This window comes from Populus nigra, chromosome 5 (assembly GCF_951802175.1).
Source record: "Populus nigra chromosome 5, ddPopNigr1.1, whole genome shotgun sequence".
Taxonomy (NCBI): domain Eukaryota; kingdom Viridiplantae; phylum Streptophyta; class Magnoliopsida; order Malpighiales; family Salicaceae; genus Populus; species Populus nigra.
The window spans coordinates 2,364,069-2,382,045 of NC_084856.1; the positions used below are offsets into that span (position 1 = coordinate 2,364,069).

Genomic DNA, 17,977 nt, shown 5'->3' on the forward strand with positions numbered 1-17,977 from the left:
TTAACTGATCCATGGTATATCACAATAAACCTGTCTAGTTTGTAAACTAAGTATCTGATTTGCTGAACATTAAAAAAAGAAAACAAAAAAAAAACTATCAAGAGGCAGTCAAGTCATCTGAAAATCCATAACATTTTTGTTTGTTGTCAATCAGATAAATGAACAACATAAAGACAACTCTGGTTGTTCGATTCATAATGGCTTTGAACTTTTTGTTTGAGAATTTCTTCCATCGACATTATTGCACTCTAACCAGAGATTCTAAAAACAAATATTTTAAGAGATTCTCCATGTATAATAGTTTTAAACAAAAACAATAATTTATTACTGTTGTGAAACATAAAAGAAAAGGATAGGCGGGATGAAGATAACATATTTTTATGTTCTTTCCTTTTAAATTAATAAAAATTTATTTTAATTTTTTCTTAAAAATAAATTCAATTGTTATGTGTGTGCATACACACCCAATATATTATTTGACGTGATTTATGAGTGAATGGTTATTTTTGAGAGCTAAATCATAAGTAAAAATTTATCAACTCAGATTTTCAATCAATTATATATTTATATCTTATATTTATATGTAAATTAAAGAATATAAATTAATAATTTCCTCTCATCTTGGTAGACTATTTAGTCTTTGTTTAAATATAAATTCATTGTGATGAATGCATCTTACTTCCTTCAAGCAGACATATTTATTTGTTTTATATTTATCTTTCATGCAACGCGACACTAATAAGATGCTACCTGATGATTTCTTATGAATAAGAAATACCAAAAAACTTAAGTTTTTTGTTCTTGCTGTAATGAAATACTGAATGATTGTCGTGATAGCATGATAACAGCAGAACCAGGTAGACAGGGAGACTCGAGCAACTGTGTTCTGCTCTATTACATCTTGACGGTGTTTGTATTCGAGCAAGACAGCTTTCTTTTGTCTTAATGACGACCTAACCGTACTTTTTGTCTCATGAAGTGTTTTAACAAGCAATTGCCAGCTATAATCTGTCGTGGATATGGACCAACTTTAATTCCTCTCGCCATACAGTGAAGTGGCTACAGGAGGAGAAGCATCATGAGTTTCCACATCAAACCAGAGCCATATTGCCCTTTCTATTAAATTTACAATAAAGCATCTAACATTACTACTGTGACAACACTTTCTTGAGAAAATAGACCTCCAATGTTATTCTATACTGTGTGTTTGTGATAAAAGTGTGGTGAATTATGAAAAAAATATATATATTATATGCTTTTTCATGAATTATGTCGCGCAACCCACCTCACAAACAAGTTGAGCTACTCAGAAACAAACATTTTCTTAAAGCTTCACTTTCTTAAAGCAGAAAACACACCTTGATAAAAGTAAAATATATATGTTTTTTTATTATAATTCACACTAAAAAAAACTTAACTGCACCTCACCACACCTCCAAAAGTATGTGCATAATAATAAGAAAAGGAAACCTCCAAAAGTGCTTAGGCAGGACTGATCCAGGGCCTACGAGACGAGCCCACCATTCCTCGAGCCAGGCTACTCTAACCGTACTTCCTCTCTTCCAATTCAATACATCTCGACTCGGGCACTCTATTTTTCTGCAGTTTGAACTCACAACTCCTCCTTACGGTAGAAACCATTGTTCCAGTGGTGAATGAGAGGTCATAGCTGAGAAATTGAGATTAGATGAAGGGCTTGCTTGGCTCTTTTGTGCTTGTAAGCAAAACACTTTCTTTATTTTATTACAAGAGAAGCATGCATTTTTCTGAGGTAACATTGAGATAACATTTCAGCTTCTCCTGAAAGTAAGTTTTTACCATACATTTTCTCTTAAAAATCCGACCACTGGCTGTTTATGCAGGACCAAATGTAGCCGTAGTCTGATAGATTGGCCAACCAAAATGTTGAACCCAAAAAAGACCTTTTTTTTTAATAGTTGAAAGCACATCCAATGAAACTCCTAGTGCTCTTACTTGAAAAAATTGCTGCTTTTATTTTGCGAACTCGGGTCAACAATCCTATCATTAAACAATACTTTGATGTCCTCGATCCGAGCAGTACTAATATTTTACATGCCGACAAAACTATGATTTTTGCCGTGTACGCTGTGTTTCCTCTTACAGGGGATGAGTTCATCGAGGAATAATGGTTCCCATAAGGTTAATGGACTTGGAAGAAAATGCTACGGCTCAAAAAGACTGTCTAGGGACCATTCCGTTTCAATCTCCACAGAAACAAAGTTGCTGACAGTAAAATGTCCAAAGCTTTGCTTTCTGTGGTAGGCTGGTAGTGTAGTACTCATGTGCGTGTTCAAGCAAAAGTAAAGTGAATTTCAGCTTTGAGAAGTGGCTCACTAGCATATATGGGATTCTGATCAAGCATGCCATGTGCACCTTTCACCATTTGATGTCAAGAACAAAAGGGTAGGGTTCCTGATGTTGGAATGGGGGGTGCTAAGGCAATGGGTCAGGTGCATAAAGGCTATTATGTGCAATAGCATTACCACAATCCATGGTTAAAGCAGGGAACACATGGCTTTGGTTTTGGAATGGTCCCCAATTTCCTAGCCATCAAAAGCGGGATTCCATCAACTCAAGATATCCTGGAGGAAAATACTGCCGATGGATTTATGTATACTCAAGGAAGGAATTAAAGGACACTTGTTTAATTCCTTGCGTATTTCAACTTTCCTTGCAAGTCATCCTTCCTATCTTACATCCCCACCCAAACATGGCGCTAGAAAACTGGAAGAAACAAAATATGGATCCATCATTTGGTATACTTTCCATTGAACATTTACAACACGATTCTTTATTTACAACGAATGTTCAGTTACCAAACAAACAACGAATAATATGCAAAAAAACCAACCTGTGAATTAAGTAGGGATTAAGCGTCCATGCCCTTCAGTTCCAAGGTGAGGTGACATATGATGGTCTCCTTGATGCCACGGATAGCATTGGATTTCTTGTCACGGTGTACTTCTTGTGTTGGGTAGCCACAAGATAATCCATAGGGAAACCTCACAAAGCAGAGTTCGATATTCATAGTCCATGCTGCACTTAGGTTACTGTCAATTAGCAAGAAGTGCCTTGTTGCATCTTTGAGTTGCACCTTTAGTCTAAATGTAATTAATATTTAGAACAAGCTCACACATCAGAGATGTAAAGATCAAACCAAACATTTTTACAAATCAATGCCAGATCCTTTTTTCTCAGGTCCACTTTTCAGACAGCATAAAGCCTTGTAACCTGGTTTATATTGGATCGGCAAATCGGGCAAACACCTTTCTTAGCTTTGATCTCACTCAAACAAGTCATACAACCAGCCATGTGACCGCAAGGAATGCATGCACCTTCAACAGGAGCTTCCCAACATATTATACATGAAGAAGAAGTACCTCCTTTGTTCACATCACTTGTTACAGAAGCTCCAAGCTCTATGGCTGGAACAGACAAGTCCAGTAGACTAAAATCAAATGATGGATAGTGGAGAGGCCCTGCATCCAATTCCTCATCAGGAATTGGTGGAGCTGATGGAGCTGATGGGACTGATGCAGTATTTCCACCACTAGTTTCAGAAACAGGGGGAATATCATAACGGGTTTCTACATGACCTTGACTGCCACTTGGCCCCATATTAGGCACAGCGCATCCATTGTGGTCTTCCTTTGGTGCCTCGCCCATCCATCCACTGCTGCGTGCTTCTGAATGTGTGGATGCAACAGTCACGCCCCACCTGTTGTGGCTATCACCACGCACAGGGTCTTCCCAGCCGTTTGCATTAATTACTTCAGAGCTCTGATGAGTATTTGGATGTAGTGGATTGTCCTCTGTGGTAGACTGAATGGATCCACCACCTATTGCCATTGCCGATCCCACAGCTTCTGCTGAAGTATGATGACCAACCACTGGAACTGTGGTTGGAGGATTGCCATGCATTGGTGGCGGCATAACCTGAAAATTATGAATGTTGACAATGGTGTCTTTGTTGCAGGGGCAAGTGGCATACAATGAAGCAAGAATGGAGCAAAAGTCATTTATTTTTTAAAATATGTAAATTAGACTATAAGGAACTTTGCATAAACCAATCCACAACAGCCAATCTTTTAGTGCACCAAGTTCTCCATAATTTGCTAAAACATCTCAAAAAATTAGGAAACAAACTAGACCAACCAAACTCAACTCAAGATTAAAAGCTTGAAATGGAAAGTCAAAACACTTCCTTGACAAACAGTTCAAGCCTTTTGCTTCAAAATCTGAAAAAGGGTCACCATTGTGCCCGGGTCATAAATCCACTCCCTTCCACTGCTCTAGATATGTGTATACTCTACTTGTTATCCTTCTAAAATAAGCAATTTCTAGTGGATCAAAATTGACGGGAAGTATTTAAGTATCTAGATTAGTTTTCGTAAACCCTCGTGTAAACATTGAACCAAAGATAGCAAGACCTTGTCGAGTAATGGAAACTCGTAATAAAGAAAATAAATAAATGATATAAATAATATGGAATGTGATGCGAAATGAAGAGGATAATCTCCATGAATAAACTTAAAAATTGTGATGGAATTCATCTGAGAATTATGAATTTTCAATTCAAAATTTGTAACGTTGGCTAAACTGGTAACGAGTTTCGAAGAAGAAAAAAATAATGAAAATTTAAAATAAATGTATGCTGAGAATGAGAAAATAATTACAAGAAATTAATGAAAATAATTCCAAGAAATTAATGTTGTAATGAGGAATAAAAGTTAAGGATCGATTGTACGAAAAATGTTAGTGTAAGCTTCGGTTAAAAATCGACAACGCTATCGTGGAGGTAATAAGTTTGATAAATAAATAAATGAGAAAAATATAAAATAAATAAGTTTTGAGATAAGAAAATGGTCCCGGGGAGTTAGTGAGACGACGGGGAAGAAATTCAGTAGAAAGACTGCGCGAAAAAGTACCGATAACCAGGTAAAATATATGAAAACTATCTAGAAGCTTCTTTAGGGGTAAAATTGTCAAAAAGCCATAAAAATCTCCTTTTAAAAACCAGCAGCAGCTGGTGTTACAGCCATGGGAAAAATGGCTTGAAGAACTTCATTTTCTTTGCAAAAAATGGAGAGATTCTTCCATGAAAGGGGGTTTGTGAGTGATTAAATCAAGTAATTGGAAAGAAAGCATGATCTAGAGGGTTTGGAGAGCAGAAATAAAGGAAGAAAAGTAAGGGTTAATGAGAGAGAAAGAGAGAGCTTGAGTTCTAGAGAGTGGAATGAAGAAAGGCTTGGATTGCTTGGAAAAAATTCGTTGGTTTCGTGTGAACAAGAGGTAAGGAACTTTCTTTTCTTGTTCTTTTGAAGTTTTAAGTTGATTTGAGTTTGAATTGAAATGGCTAAGTGACGAATGTTGAGGTTTGTTGTAATGTGATGGTAAAATGGGTTTTTGTTGTTAAATTAGTTATGAAATAAGTTGATGAGCATGCTCTATGAATGGGTAAGTGAAAATCATAAGGACAATTAGAGGGAAACCTAGGGAATTTCTTTGCTCAAAGATCAGCCTGGGAGGAAATATTGGTCTTTGAATGAGAATGCATGAATGATGTGTTTTAGTTTATTATTGAGGATTAAAAGATGAAATTATGTGACTTGAACATAAAATAGATAAAGGAAAAGTTTCAAGGGATAAATTCCCTCTTTTAGCCGAATTACCTTTTGGTGGTGGATGAGAAATTTTGTTATTAGAAGTGATGATTTTGTATAAAACTTGTGTTTAAATGTTGTACAACATACATAAATAAGATTTGCTTTGAAAAAAAAATTATGAAGAAAATTAAAAAAGAAGAAGAAAGAATCCATGAAAATGGCACCTAGAGGATTCGGCCAAGTAGTGAGGAAATTAGATTTGGTTTGTGTTAATTGAATGATATGTTCTAATACATGGATGTTAAATGAGTTTTGGTTTAAAATTACAAGTAAGAATTAAGGGTTGAGAACCCATGTGTAGCTGAAATTTCCATAAATATAAAAATGAGATTTGTTTGATGTTTTTGGCTTGGAGTGTGCTAGAATCAACATAGGAATGTTGGAAAATTATGTGTGGATAAGAATTCGAAGAAAATTTAAAAAGATGAAATCCTTTGTTGGCCAAAACATTCCTTGATGAAAGGAATGAAAATTTTTAATATTATTGATTGGAATTGTATTAGGATTCATGTAGGGTTTCGAAGAAGTACGGGGGTGAATAAAATTTATCTTGGAATGATGGAGAAATGTTCCAATAAGTGAGGGAAAACCCTTGTGGCTGAAATGGATAGGTTAGAAAAAAAAATTGAAATGTGCTTATTTGAAATATTGAATATGATAGGATTAAAGTATGTCTTAAACGTGTGTATAATGCAAGCATAAAGCTTGAAACCTAAAGAATATGCTTGGGTTTGTTTATATGAAAATGAAAGATGATGGATACCAATTGGTATGAAATATGGCAAAGTTAATACTTAATGTGCATGTTGATAAAAGGTACGGAAATTTTAGTGTTACATGTTTTGAATGGATGCGTGAATATGAATGCAAAGTTTCTTAATATAAATGTGTTGTGCATGAACATGTGGTTATGAATATATGTTGAAATGGGAACCTAAAAATATATGGAAATGGATAAAAAAAAAATGCTTTGCTCGGCGATTTAAATATATTGTGTATGTGTAAATAAACATGAATGGAAAGTTGAAAAATAAGAAAGTGTACTAATAGTTTGCATTATGTGCTCTAGGAGATGCATGCTGAACATGATTAACCTTGGAAGAAGGGAGTTAAATCTACAAATATCAGGTAGGTGTTATGCGAGTTTTATGTTTGTTAATAACTGCAAATTCTTTAAATGTGTGAATATATTGTGAATATTGAAAGTCCAAGGGAAAAATAAGAATGTAGCGACACAAATGAAGGATTAATTGGCATACTTGTTGGATGACTGAATTATTGGCAACTATAAGGGTTCGCTAGATTAATTGGCATCTGTGTGGGATGGCCAGATTATTAGCAACCGTAAAGTTTTGCCAGATTAATTGGCATCCACGTGGGATGGTCGGAGTTATTGGCAATCATGAAAGTTGGCCAGGGTAATTGGTTTCCTTGATGGATGATTGAGAAAATATTTGACTTCCATGGATGAATGGTTAGGAATCAATGGATATCATTGTTGATGTTTAGGATTGATTTTGTTGTTAAACCTCAAGTTGAAGGTTAAATCTCCTTAGAAATATGATTAAGAAAGATATAAAGTAAGCATTGTTAAGGACATGTGTACACGAAATGCTTGTATAGTAACTAATGTTCACTCTTTTAAAGTCTACTACTAGTGTAGGGATTGCTATAAAAAAAAGATTATAATGATGGTTACATAGTCAGGAATTTGATTTGGGGATTATGGCCATTCGAAAAGGTATAAAGTGAGTTGGATATATGAATTCAAGAGGTATAATGCTGGAGTAGAGGATGTAGAAACAAAGAGTAATATTTGAATATTTCATGCATGATGTGAATGATAACGATTTAGTAGATTAAGAAACGAATGATTTTGGCATATTGATAGTTCAAATGCAAGGTTTATGCGAGTTGTTTTGATGGTCAATCTTATTATGTTTGAAGAATAATTGGAAGAATCAAATTGAAGCGTGATGAAGGTTGTCTTGGACAGCCTAAAGGTAGCTATTACAACAATCACATGGAAAAAAGATGTTAGATCATGAAGATAGCACAAGTCTAGACTATTCCAAATAGGGAAATTGAAGGTTATTAAGATAATTTCAAATATAACAAGACAAAGATAGATATGATGACCTCAAAGTGAATTGATGGATTATTAATGTGACCCTCGATGCGGAAAGGGATAAGGCTAGGATGACAGCCTAATTCAATCGAAAAATAGGATTCAAGATCGTAAAAAAGTATAAATGTATTGTAAATGGTGATTCAGGGTGGAGAGAGAGTGTTTAAGGGATGATTACTTATATGGACATGAATTGTAATTAAAAGAGGAATGAGTAATGTAGTTTTGGTATGGATTGAAATGGCTTAGGAAACAAACCACTTGATTAATGAATATGGTCAAATAATTGGAGTATTGGCTAAAGTCGTATGGGAATGAGAATAATAGAGGTTTCCATAGAGGAACTCACCTTCATCTCCGTATGGTATGAATAAAGAATAATGTTATAGAATAAAAGAGTACAAGTAAGAAACTTTATGGTAAGGACTAAGGGATTACACTTCTATTGCGACTTTTATAGAAGGTATGTTTTGGAGATTGGATGTCCATGAAGGATGTTTGAAAATGAAATTCAATCGAACCTCAAAGATGATGATCCTATAGATTACTTGTTGTGTTGAGGTATTTGATAGACTGACTTGTAAAAAGAGATTAAAGAATTATGCTGATAATATGCTATATACCCTTATGTTGTGTTAATATTTGAAAGCATTATAATGTTAGTTGTTCGTTTCAGGTTCATCTCAGACATGCTAGGAGCAATAACTTGTTATTGTGATTCCTTCAGTAGTTTTAGGTAGTGATTATGAACATTGTGATATCTTATGTTTTTTGGATTGTAAATAATAGATTTTATATTTTTTGTGGCATGTAATCTAAATGTTTCTTTTAGTATATGTAAAAGTTAACTTAAGTTTTATTAATTGTTGATGGTTATAATTTTTAAGGACGTCCTTGTTTCATTTGCAAATATCTTTAGTGTTAAAAGAACATTTATGCTTGAAGGATGATGAGAATTATGGTTGAGATGAAGTTTTGATGATGAGATATGATTCAGAATGGTTACATCAAGAATTAAGTATTGTTGTGTGTGTGTGATTGCATATTTCGACACTTGGGAATATCCTATTTTAGGGAAGACTACCAAAATTTTGATAAAGATTTAAATAACCTTAAAGGGAGTATACCATGTTATTATAGATTATGAAATTTGAATTGAAGTAGAAAAGGAAAATCCCTGTTTTTCATTGAGTTTCAGACTCAAAGGATTGTAAAATCTCGGGCTGTCAATTTTCACTTTTGATTTACTACTCTCTGTTAGAAAACACTGAATTTCTTAATTTTGTGCCTGTATTATACAGACAAAGTCTCCATAATTTAGATCAGTGTTCAAGAAGATATAAAGAGTATCATTCTCATAAAAAATAGTAAAGAGGTTACATTTTAATGACTATACATACTTCTAAAATGAGAGCACCTGTTTTTTTGAATTCTGTAATCATCTATACAAAAAGATTCCAAAGATACACAGTTCATTTAATATATGCGAATTTAGGCTACAAAAATAAACATTGCAAAAGCTAAAACCAACATACCTGGGGAATTCCGCTGCATGCATCATATAACCAGTGAAGCTGCTGTTTATCACCCTCATTGGCAGATGCAAGTTTGTATTGAGTTTCTGGAAGAATGCAATAACCACAGAAAGCACTTCAGTTTAGCTAGTACAATGGAAACATAACAAGTGAGGTAAATAGTGTTCTACAAACACACTAGGAAACTATGAATATTAAATGGAATATTTATCTGCTGTTCACATATTCATAAACTGTCAAGACTTCTATATCATAGGTGACACTCGAAGGCATGCACATCTATGGCAAGATTCTATGAACAATATAAAAAATGATAGCCACCACCAACAATCATGAATATGACTTACTAGTTGACTGGTCAAAAATAGTAAGCTCAGGATCTGGTCTATTGAAGTTAGGTTCCTCAATTTCAGCATTCCAAAGAGCAATTACTGTACGAGGTTGTACATCCTGTTGATTCAGCAGTGGTGATATTTAAAGGTTTGGAAAATAAGGACAGCTTATGCAAATATGAATAAAACAGAGAACTCTAATCGTGAAGCTACAAATTTCATGTGTTTTCAGCATTTTCCCAGAAAGGGTATTAGAATGGAATTTAGACTTCCCAGATTGCAGTCAATGTAAGTGGCTGCTACATTGGTGGGGAAACCAATTCTGGTTGATTTTATGCCCAAAAGGAGACATATCATAAACAAAAAGATGCCATTGTTGGCGATGATTCCAAAGAACCACAAGAAAACGGTACCTAGATATCTTTTTTGGCACATATGTACTACCAATATCCATCAACAACAAACAAAATTCATGGCACAATTATGAGGTTTTTGAAAACCATCATCCTTTCAGAGGAATATCTCATTTAATATCTTTCGCAATAGGTCATTTAACAGGGTTCGAGGGGGTCAATCCATTAACCTCAATTATCATGTGAACTAGTGAACTTTAGGGTGTGGGTTCAAGTAGTAATGGAAACTACGATCTCAGGCACACGTAGTATGGTACAATGACCCCAGGGAGCTACCTGGCTCCTTAGAAAAGAGACCACTGCCTAAACAATTGCTAAAACTGAGCCCAAGAATTAGAAAATGAAGTCGAGGGATATCTTAAATAACATAGAATATGCCTTCTATATAAACAACTCTTCTTAAAGTAAGACTGAAGTACAGAGATGGGAAGGCCATATTATCAACTTGGTATTAAAAACATTTTGAGTAATAATTCTCATAGGCAAACATAGGAATACAACAGATGTTCACTATAGACATCTAGATCATAAGCAAACAGTATAAATAGTTAAGGTCACCATACCTGGGAAGAAGGATATATCACAAGCTCCAGCTTCTTGGGCGTCATGGGATTGCTGGAACCTTGTGGTATAACAGCAGCCCAGCTGCAAGTGATAAGCCTTGGTCAGAAAATTAACCTGATATGTTGGCAAGTAAAAACAAAAATAACACTATCCAGGCCTTCAAAGAAGAGGTGGAAATCATATCGACAATCTAATTAGCATCACAGAAACTCCAGTAATGCCGCCATATGATAAAATAAACAGCACTGTACCAAATGAGAAGCAATTACAAGGGAAAGGCATGAGATAAATGAATTAACAAAGTAACTCGGCGTTATACAGACATTTTTCTTGATAAAAATTGAGGAGCGAATGCTCTGAGAAATCCTGGACCATAAAACTCCCGCAGCCAGCCAGTGAAATAGCAAATGTGACTCTAAAAAAACAAAAAAAGGTGAATATAAAAGTTAGGCAATTAAACCATCTTTCAGTATGTATGGAGGCGAGTTAATAAATTAAAACCTGCATTCTTTTCAAGCTTACCTCAATAGTGCGCACAATATTTATATTCCCCTTTATTCTTGCAACATCAAGTGCAGTTTGACAATCATCATTTCTCACTAAAGCATTCGCTGAAATATTGAAGAAAGAACCAGAATCCATAAAACTGGAAGCAAACACGCAGCGCTGTGCTAACAAACTTGTGCCTCTCCACTACTTATGACTCAGACTCACCTCCACTTGAGAGAAGTAACTTAACAGTCTGCTCCAGGCCTCTTTTCACCGCATGATGTAAAGGGGTACCCGCATGACGCCCTGCCAATAACAAATGCACTTTTGCATCATTCTTATTTACGAAGCACAAAACTTTCAACTTCATAAATGACTAACAATTACAAATGTGAAGTAAACATTTGACTAATTCACACAATATATTTCTGACTGGTAGGAAATAGCACGAAAAAAAAACTTTCTGGTTGCAGAAACTTACCTGGACGATAAGCATTGACATTGGCTCCCATTTCAATCAAAACTTTGGCAACATTATACAATCCAGAATCCATACAAGCCACTATAAGAGGGGTCTTTCCATCTCTGTCAATCCACTGCACCCAAAAGTCAAACTAAGATAACAACTATCTCTATCTAGACAAAACCAAAACCATACTCACAAGAATTTTGTGCATAATTCATCCAAAAAATAGTAAATTTTTTTGTATAAGTTGCAGCAAGTGAAGGTAAAGCTTTAACAACATAACAAGTTTGTAGCTTTAGCGTCAGAATCAACATGATATTGAAAAAGTAGAGAAGGGTCGGTGTTATATTAAGTAGTAAGAAGTATATGGTTCGTGATTTTTATTTACCTCAAGGATAGCCCCTTCACTACAAAGAGCTTTAACGGCGTCCACATTTCCGGCAATTGCCAGCTGATACAGAAGTTCGTCTTTGGATTGTTTTTGCGTCATTGAATCAAGACTTTGGCCCATGATTTTGGAGAAGAGAAAGGAAACAAAATTGAAGAGAGTTTATACAAGAGGGTGATTAAGAAGCAAAGAAAATGTAAATTATAGAGAGGGAGAAAACTTAGCAACGAAGGATTGGGGTCATAGTTAATTGACAGTTAACACCGGTAGGATCAAAAAGTTTAAAAGTTTCCACGAAGGCTGCGTTTGTTGTCCGCTGGCTTTTTTGTTAGTTTAAAATTCCTTAAATTATGTTTATTTATTTTTTTTGTTTTAAAAGCTTTTTAAAAAAAATTTAAATTTTTTTTATTTTTTTTAACTTTAATTTAATATTTTTTTTTTATGTTTTCATATCATTAAAATACATTGATATCAAAAATTATTTTTATAAAATAAAAAAATATATTATTTTAATGCACTTCCTAATTGAAAAGCAATTGTAACCACATTTTTAAATACAATTATCAAATATTTTTTTTATATATATTTTACTACATATAAACTTTAACCATAATTTTTACCACATATTTAAATCCAACTAACTATACTTTTTTAAAATTTATTTTTTTCAAATCACAACCACAAAAGTTACCTTAAAAATAAACACATTCAATTTAAAATTAATTTATGTGAGATTTATTTTGATATAATTCATTAGCTTAATACTATAAAAAAAATGATTAATATAAAATATGGTTTGGTTTTAAAATAAAATAAAATGGATGTCTTTTTTATTTTAATATTGAGAGAATAATATGATAGATTCATTCGGATTTCATTCATGTATCATGAATTTCATTGAGTTTAACAAATTTGACTTTTTCTTTTATTTTGTATTATGATAATAAAAATAGATACTCGTAAAATCAAATACCATTAAAATATTAGGATATTTATTTGAAATTGTAACTACCTTATAAAAATCAAATCAAAATAAATTATAAAAATAAATTCTAAATCTACCATGAAAAATGACATTGAAAAACAAAAAATATTCATTCAAAAAAAGAAAAAAAATTGAAAGATGAAATGTACAAAAAAAAAAAAGGTTATGACTGAACGGGTCAACCTTGAAACCTCTCAACCAGATTCTTTACTTAACCCGAGTTTAAGATCAACCCATGTAAAAGTTGTCCCAACATGTTTCAATTGACATGGTAAGTCCAAAGACAACTTGAGTAACAAATAAAAAGTGTGGTTTAGTGGCTTCACCTGTCAAAAATATAATCTTGATCATGAGCTCCACTGAGTTTAATATTTTATTTCTAATTATTTTTTACATAATGATATGATAACAAAAATAAAAACTTACAAAATTAAGCTCTAACCAAGTACTTGAACGTTTATTTGAGATTGTGATAAGCTTGTATAAAACAAACTGGAATAAATTACAAAATGATTTCAAAATCCATAAAATATTAAAAATGAAATTAAAAAAAAGCTAAAAACACGGAGGGTAGAATTTATTTTTTTAGAAAGGAGCTTCTTTATTATTTATATAAAAAGTGAAGTAAATGGGTGTAAAACCCCAATTTATTTTAGCAACGTAGGTAATATATACGTTCAACAATAAAATAAAATGGAGTGTGGATATTTTCATTTTAAAAAAATAATTTATTTTAAAGTTTTTCATTTATATTTTAATTCGAATAATCTAGATGTATAATTAATAATACTTCAATAATTTAATTCAAATAATCTAAAATTAATTTATTTTAAAGTTTTTCATTCATATTTGAATTCAAATAATGTAGATGCATATTAACGGCCACAGCAAGAGTCATTACCGTGCTTCTTCCGTTTTTTCGGCCTCCCTCGAGGTCTTGAACAGAGAATGTTTGTACGCAGCGATAGCTATTTCATAAAGCAGGTTTTCATGTAATAAAAAAGACAGGCAAGTTTCATGTGAAAAAAAAGAAGTTGGGTTTAAGAATGTTTTTTAAAATATTTTTTATTTAAAAATATATTAAAATAATAATTTTATATTTTTTAAAATTTAATTTTACTATTAACATATTAAAATAATTTTAAAATATAAAAAAAATAATTTTTTAAAAAATACTTTCCAAAAATAAAAAAAACCCTCCTCATCTCTGATAGTTGAACGCATTATGGAGGGATTTGAAGAGCTAAATATTTACTTTGCATGAAGTCAAAAACAGAGGACAAGGAAACAAAATTATATGAAAACAAAAGGGAATTTATCTAAATTTGTGTTATTGTTTCGTCTTTTTCCCCCCGTATCACTGATCACACTGAACTACCACTCAGCAATTCCACCAGCTCTCCTTTTTTCATCTTAGAAAACCCTTTCACCCCCCGAGACTTTGCAAGCACCCTCAGCTCGGGTAGCTTTAATGAACTCAAAACTTCGTATTCAATTAGCTGATGTTTTTCGCCACCCTCATCAACATTTTCAATATCTGAAGATTCACCTTCAGAAAGCTCATCAAACATATCCCCACCAGGGAAAGCAGATTCTGGCTCTTGCTCTGAATCTAACTCGGGCTCCTCCTCTGGCTCTATTTCTGGGTCCAATTCAAGCTCCTCGGTGGTGTCTGGGAGTATCTCAAACTGATTCCTTTTCTCACCATTTAAATTTAAATGAGATGTAGAATTAACAAGATCCTCACTTGAATAAATGGGCTGGAATTTCACTTGAGGTACTGGAGATTTCCGTCGGAATTTCGATGGTGGCCTGGTAAAAGAGGTGTTGGGCTCTAGGGCGTCGTTCCTTTCTTTCTTACTTGAGTTAAAGGAGCTTGTGCCTTTAGCTTTCTTGTATGCTCCATTCTCTGGCTGGTCCAGATTGAAGTTTCCACTGCTGACATTGCTGGTTTTTTTCTTACCTTGCTCAGTTGAGTGTTTCCGAAGTAGCTTAAGGAGGGAATCCACAGTTTCGCTCTCTCTACCTTTTCCCTGGGAAGCTTCAAACTTTTTGTCTTCTTTGGCTGCCAGCTCTTTCACGCAGTTGAGCCTGTACCTTCCTAAATAGCTCAACAATCTCCTCCTCTCTAGGCCCAGGGGCAGCAGTGGCTTGGAACTTTGGGGTACCGGAGAAGGAGAGTAGTGACCCGTTCTTTGATGTTAACAAATCAGATTCATCAACGTTTTCAAAGCCGCTCCTCTCTTCATTTTGCCTGTTCCTGTTTCGTGAAACCTGTTTGTTTTGCCTAGAAAAGTCTGGGTTTCTCCTGTGACCACCAGAACTTTTGCACACAATGGATGAAGCCCTGAAAGAACATTTCATCTTTCCAAACTGGGCCTGTGAATGATTATAGCGGACACAATGTGAAGAACAAGGAGATACAAGAACTGCTCTACCATAAATTCCTGAGCAGAGGAGACACCTGCCTTCTGATGATCCATAACCTACAAATGGCACAGATCCGTACAAACAAGGAAAATTAGTTGTACAGTTTAGGAAATTATACATGTGATGAGGATCTTGATTTTAATAATGAAATTGATGCTATGAGAAGTCAACAAATAATACTCGCTTTTGACAGTGACTAACTTAAATGTTGATGCATACAAATTTTCCCAAGTGCTTCCAGCATCACCCAGCACAATTTTTTGGTTCCATGAACTATGGAATTTTTGCCTTTCTTAGCACCTTGAATAATAACGCATTTATGATGATGAGAGACTACTTTCGAAAGCAGGAGTATTTCTATGAAAACCAATCAGGAACATAATAGTTTCTCATGCACTGTAACAGTCAGCCACCAGACAACTCATCTACCCACAAAGATTCACACTAATGCACCACCAGCCCAACATCTATCCTCTCAAAAATCAAACAAGGAGCTGGAATGAAACCGGCACAACGGACATAAAAGTTGTCTTCCCATCAACCTCCTAGCAAATGAAAGAACAAAGCAGTATTCAAACATGTTACTTGTACCAAAATAAAAAGGGCAGACCAGGCATTCTTATATCTATTAAAGTTATACAATTTTGAGCAATAGCACAAAAGGTACGGAATGTTAAACGTGTTTATTCCCATCCAGAACATCTGGACATAACTATCTTCACATCAAACGAGCAGTACTTTGATTATAACTCTAATACAGCCACAAGCAGCCAGGGAGTCACCACTCACCACCAACCAACTACTTGGACCTCGTCGTAGTTAACCTCATCAACACCATAAACATTTCAAACTCCAGCTCTGCCATGACGAGTGTGGTTTTCATCATATGCACATGTCATCAAATGCAAAATTGGGACACATTAATCGTGGTCTCATATGAAGTATCCATATAAAGAACACCCTAAGTAACCTGGCCCTTAGAAACATACTGGCCAGAAAAATTCACCACCAAACTTCATATCACATTTCCTACAGTGCTACTGAAAAGCGAACCTTTTGTTTCCTAACAGTAACCTTGCAGTGCACGTGGAAGACCTTGCAACTGGGCAAGGTATGGCATTGTGCCTGATGATGCTGAAAGTTACAGAAAACTTATGGGACAATATCTTTGTCGAAAACTATGGAGCATATAAAAGTTAAGAAGTCGCTAGCAAATAGTTTTTTCAAAAATTAAAGCCACCATAACATATACAAGAGACCATTTCAATGTAAAGCAATCGGCGTCAAATACCTAGACTCAAGATCCTATACAATGCTATTAAAAAAAAGCAAGCAAAAAGTGGCATGTTAAGGGGTTACCAGAAAGCCAACCAGCCAAACACAAGCAAACAACTGAAACAACAGAGCGACTTAAAAAGGTAAATAGTCAGTTTTGAGATAAAAAAAGAAAAAGAAACCCAGTAGTTAAAACAAGCTAGGAGCAACAGAGAAGCCCTCTCCTTACTTGTTAGACCTAAAAGTCATTCTATCAAAAACATGGTGAGCAGCAATCTTTACTAGCAACAGCTTTCAAAACAAAGAAGCAAAAGCGCGTGCCAACGAAAACCCTAGCTGACGAAATGAAGAAAACGAAAAGATAACTGAGAAACAGGTTCTTCAAACACCCATTTCGGCCAAACCAAGTTTTCTTTCGTTTTCACGGAAACCAAACAGGGGCTAATGAACTTGAAGCAGGAAAGGAAAGGTAAAAGGGAGTGAGAAACAAAATAAACCGAGTACCAGCCAGGTTCTTAGTAACAAGATGGGCTGCTTGTGACATTGTACGAACTAGTTGAGAGCTGTTGGCCTAACAGTACCGCTCTCGCATTTTACTGTATTATTTTCTCTTTTCCGTGTCTTCTTTGCATTTTTCTCTGCTGTTTTGTTTATGTAGCCATTGATAAAGGAGTTTCTCGGCATTAAGCTGTTTCTTTAGGGGTTATTGTGGGTGCGGACATGGCTTGGCTTGCTGTCATATGATACTGCAGGCGGCAAAGTGTCGGGTTTAGTGTCTGCTTCGGAGACGGATCGGTTGCTATGGAGGCTTTTGTTCCAGCCAAGTTGCGATTTATCCGGGGGCTCAGCCCTTCTTTCTGCCATGTTCAGCAGAGTCAGAGCAACCCAAAGGCCCAAATCCAACCGCACACCGTCAGAAGTTTTGAACCCTAGAGAGTAAATGGCAGGTTTTAACTGCTGAAATTAATATCTTTATTTAGTGGTGTTTGGGAAAATATTAAAAAATATTTTTTAAAGTTTTTTTTTTAAATATATAAAAATAATTTTTTTTTATTTTTTATATTAATACATCAAAATAATTCAAAATTTTCCAAAAACATTTCCATGAATAGCACTAAACACCTACTGTTGGAAAATATAATAATTATTATTTTTTATTTGGAAATGTATTAAAATAATTTTTAAAAATATATATTTTTAATATCAGCACATTAATACAATTTAAAAATATAATATATATATATATATATAATTAACTTTACCTATTCCTTTTTAAAATGCAATA

General features: G+C 34.3%; 1 protein-coding gene, 1 long non-coding RNA gene and 1 pseudogene across 2 annotated transcripts; 1 reads left to right on the forward strand and 2 right to left on the reverse strand.

Annotated features, from left to right (window-relative positions):
* Nucleotides 1–2,748: 2,748 nt before the first annotated feature.
* Nucleotides 2,749–12,315, reverse strand: LOC133693727 (putative E3 ubiquitin-protein ligase XBAT34). Its single transcript, XM_062115011.1, has 9 exons — nucleotides 12,003–12,315; nucleotides 11,630–11,744; nucleotides 11,374–11,454; nucleotides 11,182–11,270; nucleotides 10,983–11,074; nucleotides 10,659–10,740; nucleotides 9,698–9,800; nucleotides 9,351–9,436; nucleotides 2,749–3,957 (listed from the first exon to the last, which is right to left on the reverse strand). Exons 1-9 carry the CDS (start codon nucleotides 12,123–12,125, stop codon nucleotides 3,229–3,231), a joined length of 1,500 nt encoding a protein of 499 aa, XP_061970995.1. The 5' UTR covers nucleotides 12,126–12,315; the 3' UTR covers nucleotides 2,749–3,228.
* LOC133693728 (uncharacterized) lies at nucleotides 5,026–8,701 on the forward strand. The gene is made up of 3 exons (XR_009842170.1): nucleotides 5,026–5,313; nucleotides 6,757–6,815; nucleotides 8,492–8,701. It is a non-coding gene; the product is annotated as an uncharacterized LOC133693728 (long non-coding RNA).
* A 1,903-nt stretch (nucleotides 12,316–14,218) lies between the features above and the next one.
* On the reverse strand, nucleotides 14,219–17,581 carry LOC133693612 (rho-N domain-containing protein 1, chloroplastic-like; annotated as a pseudogene).
* Between the last annotated feature and the right edge of the window lie 396 nt (nucleotides 17,582–17,977).

What these genes read in the sequence shown, in the direction of transcription:
- LOC133693727 (XM_062115011.1), bottom strand. Translation starts at nt 12,125, where the DNA reads ATGGGCCAAAGTCTTGATTCAATGACGCAAAAACAATCCAAAGACGAA. An exon ending in GTGAAGGGGCTATCCTTGAG is followed by an intron (nt 11,745 to 12,002) that starts GTAAATAAAAAT and finishes TTTTGGGTGCAG; the next exon opens with TGGATTGACAGAGATGGAAA. An exon ending in CAATTTTTATCAAGAAAAAT is followed by an intron (nt 10,741 to 10,982) that starts GTCTGTATAACG and finishes TATCACTTGCAG; the next exon opens with CTGGGCTGCTGTTATACCAC.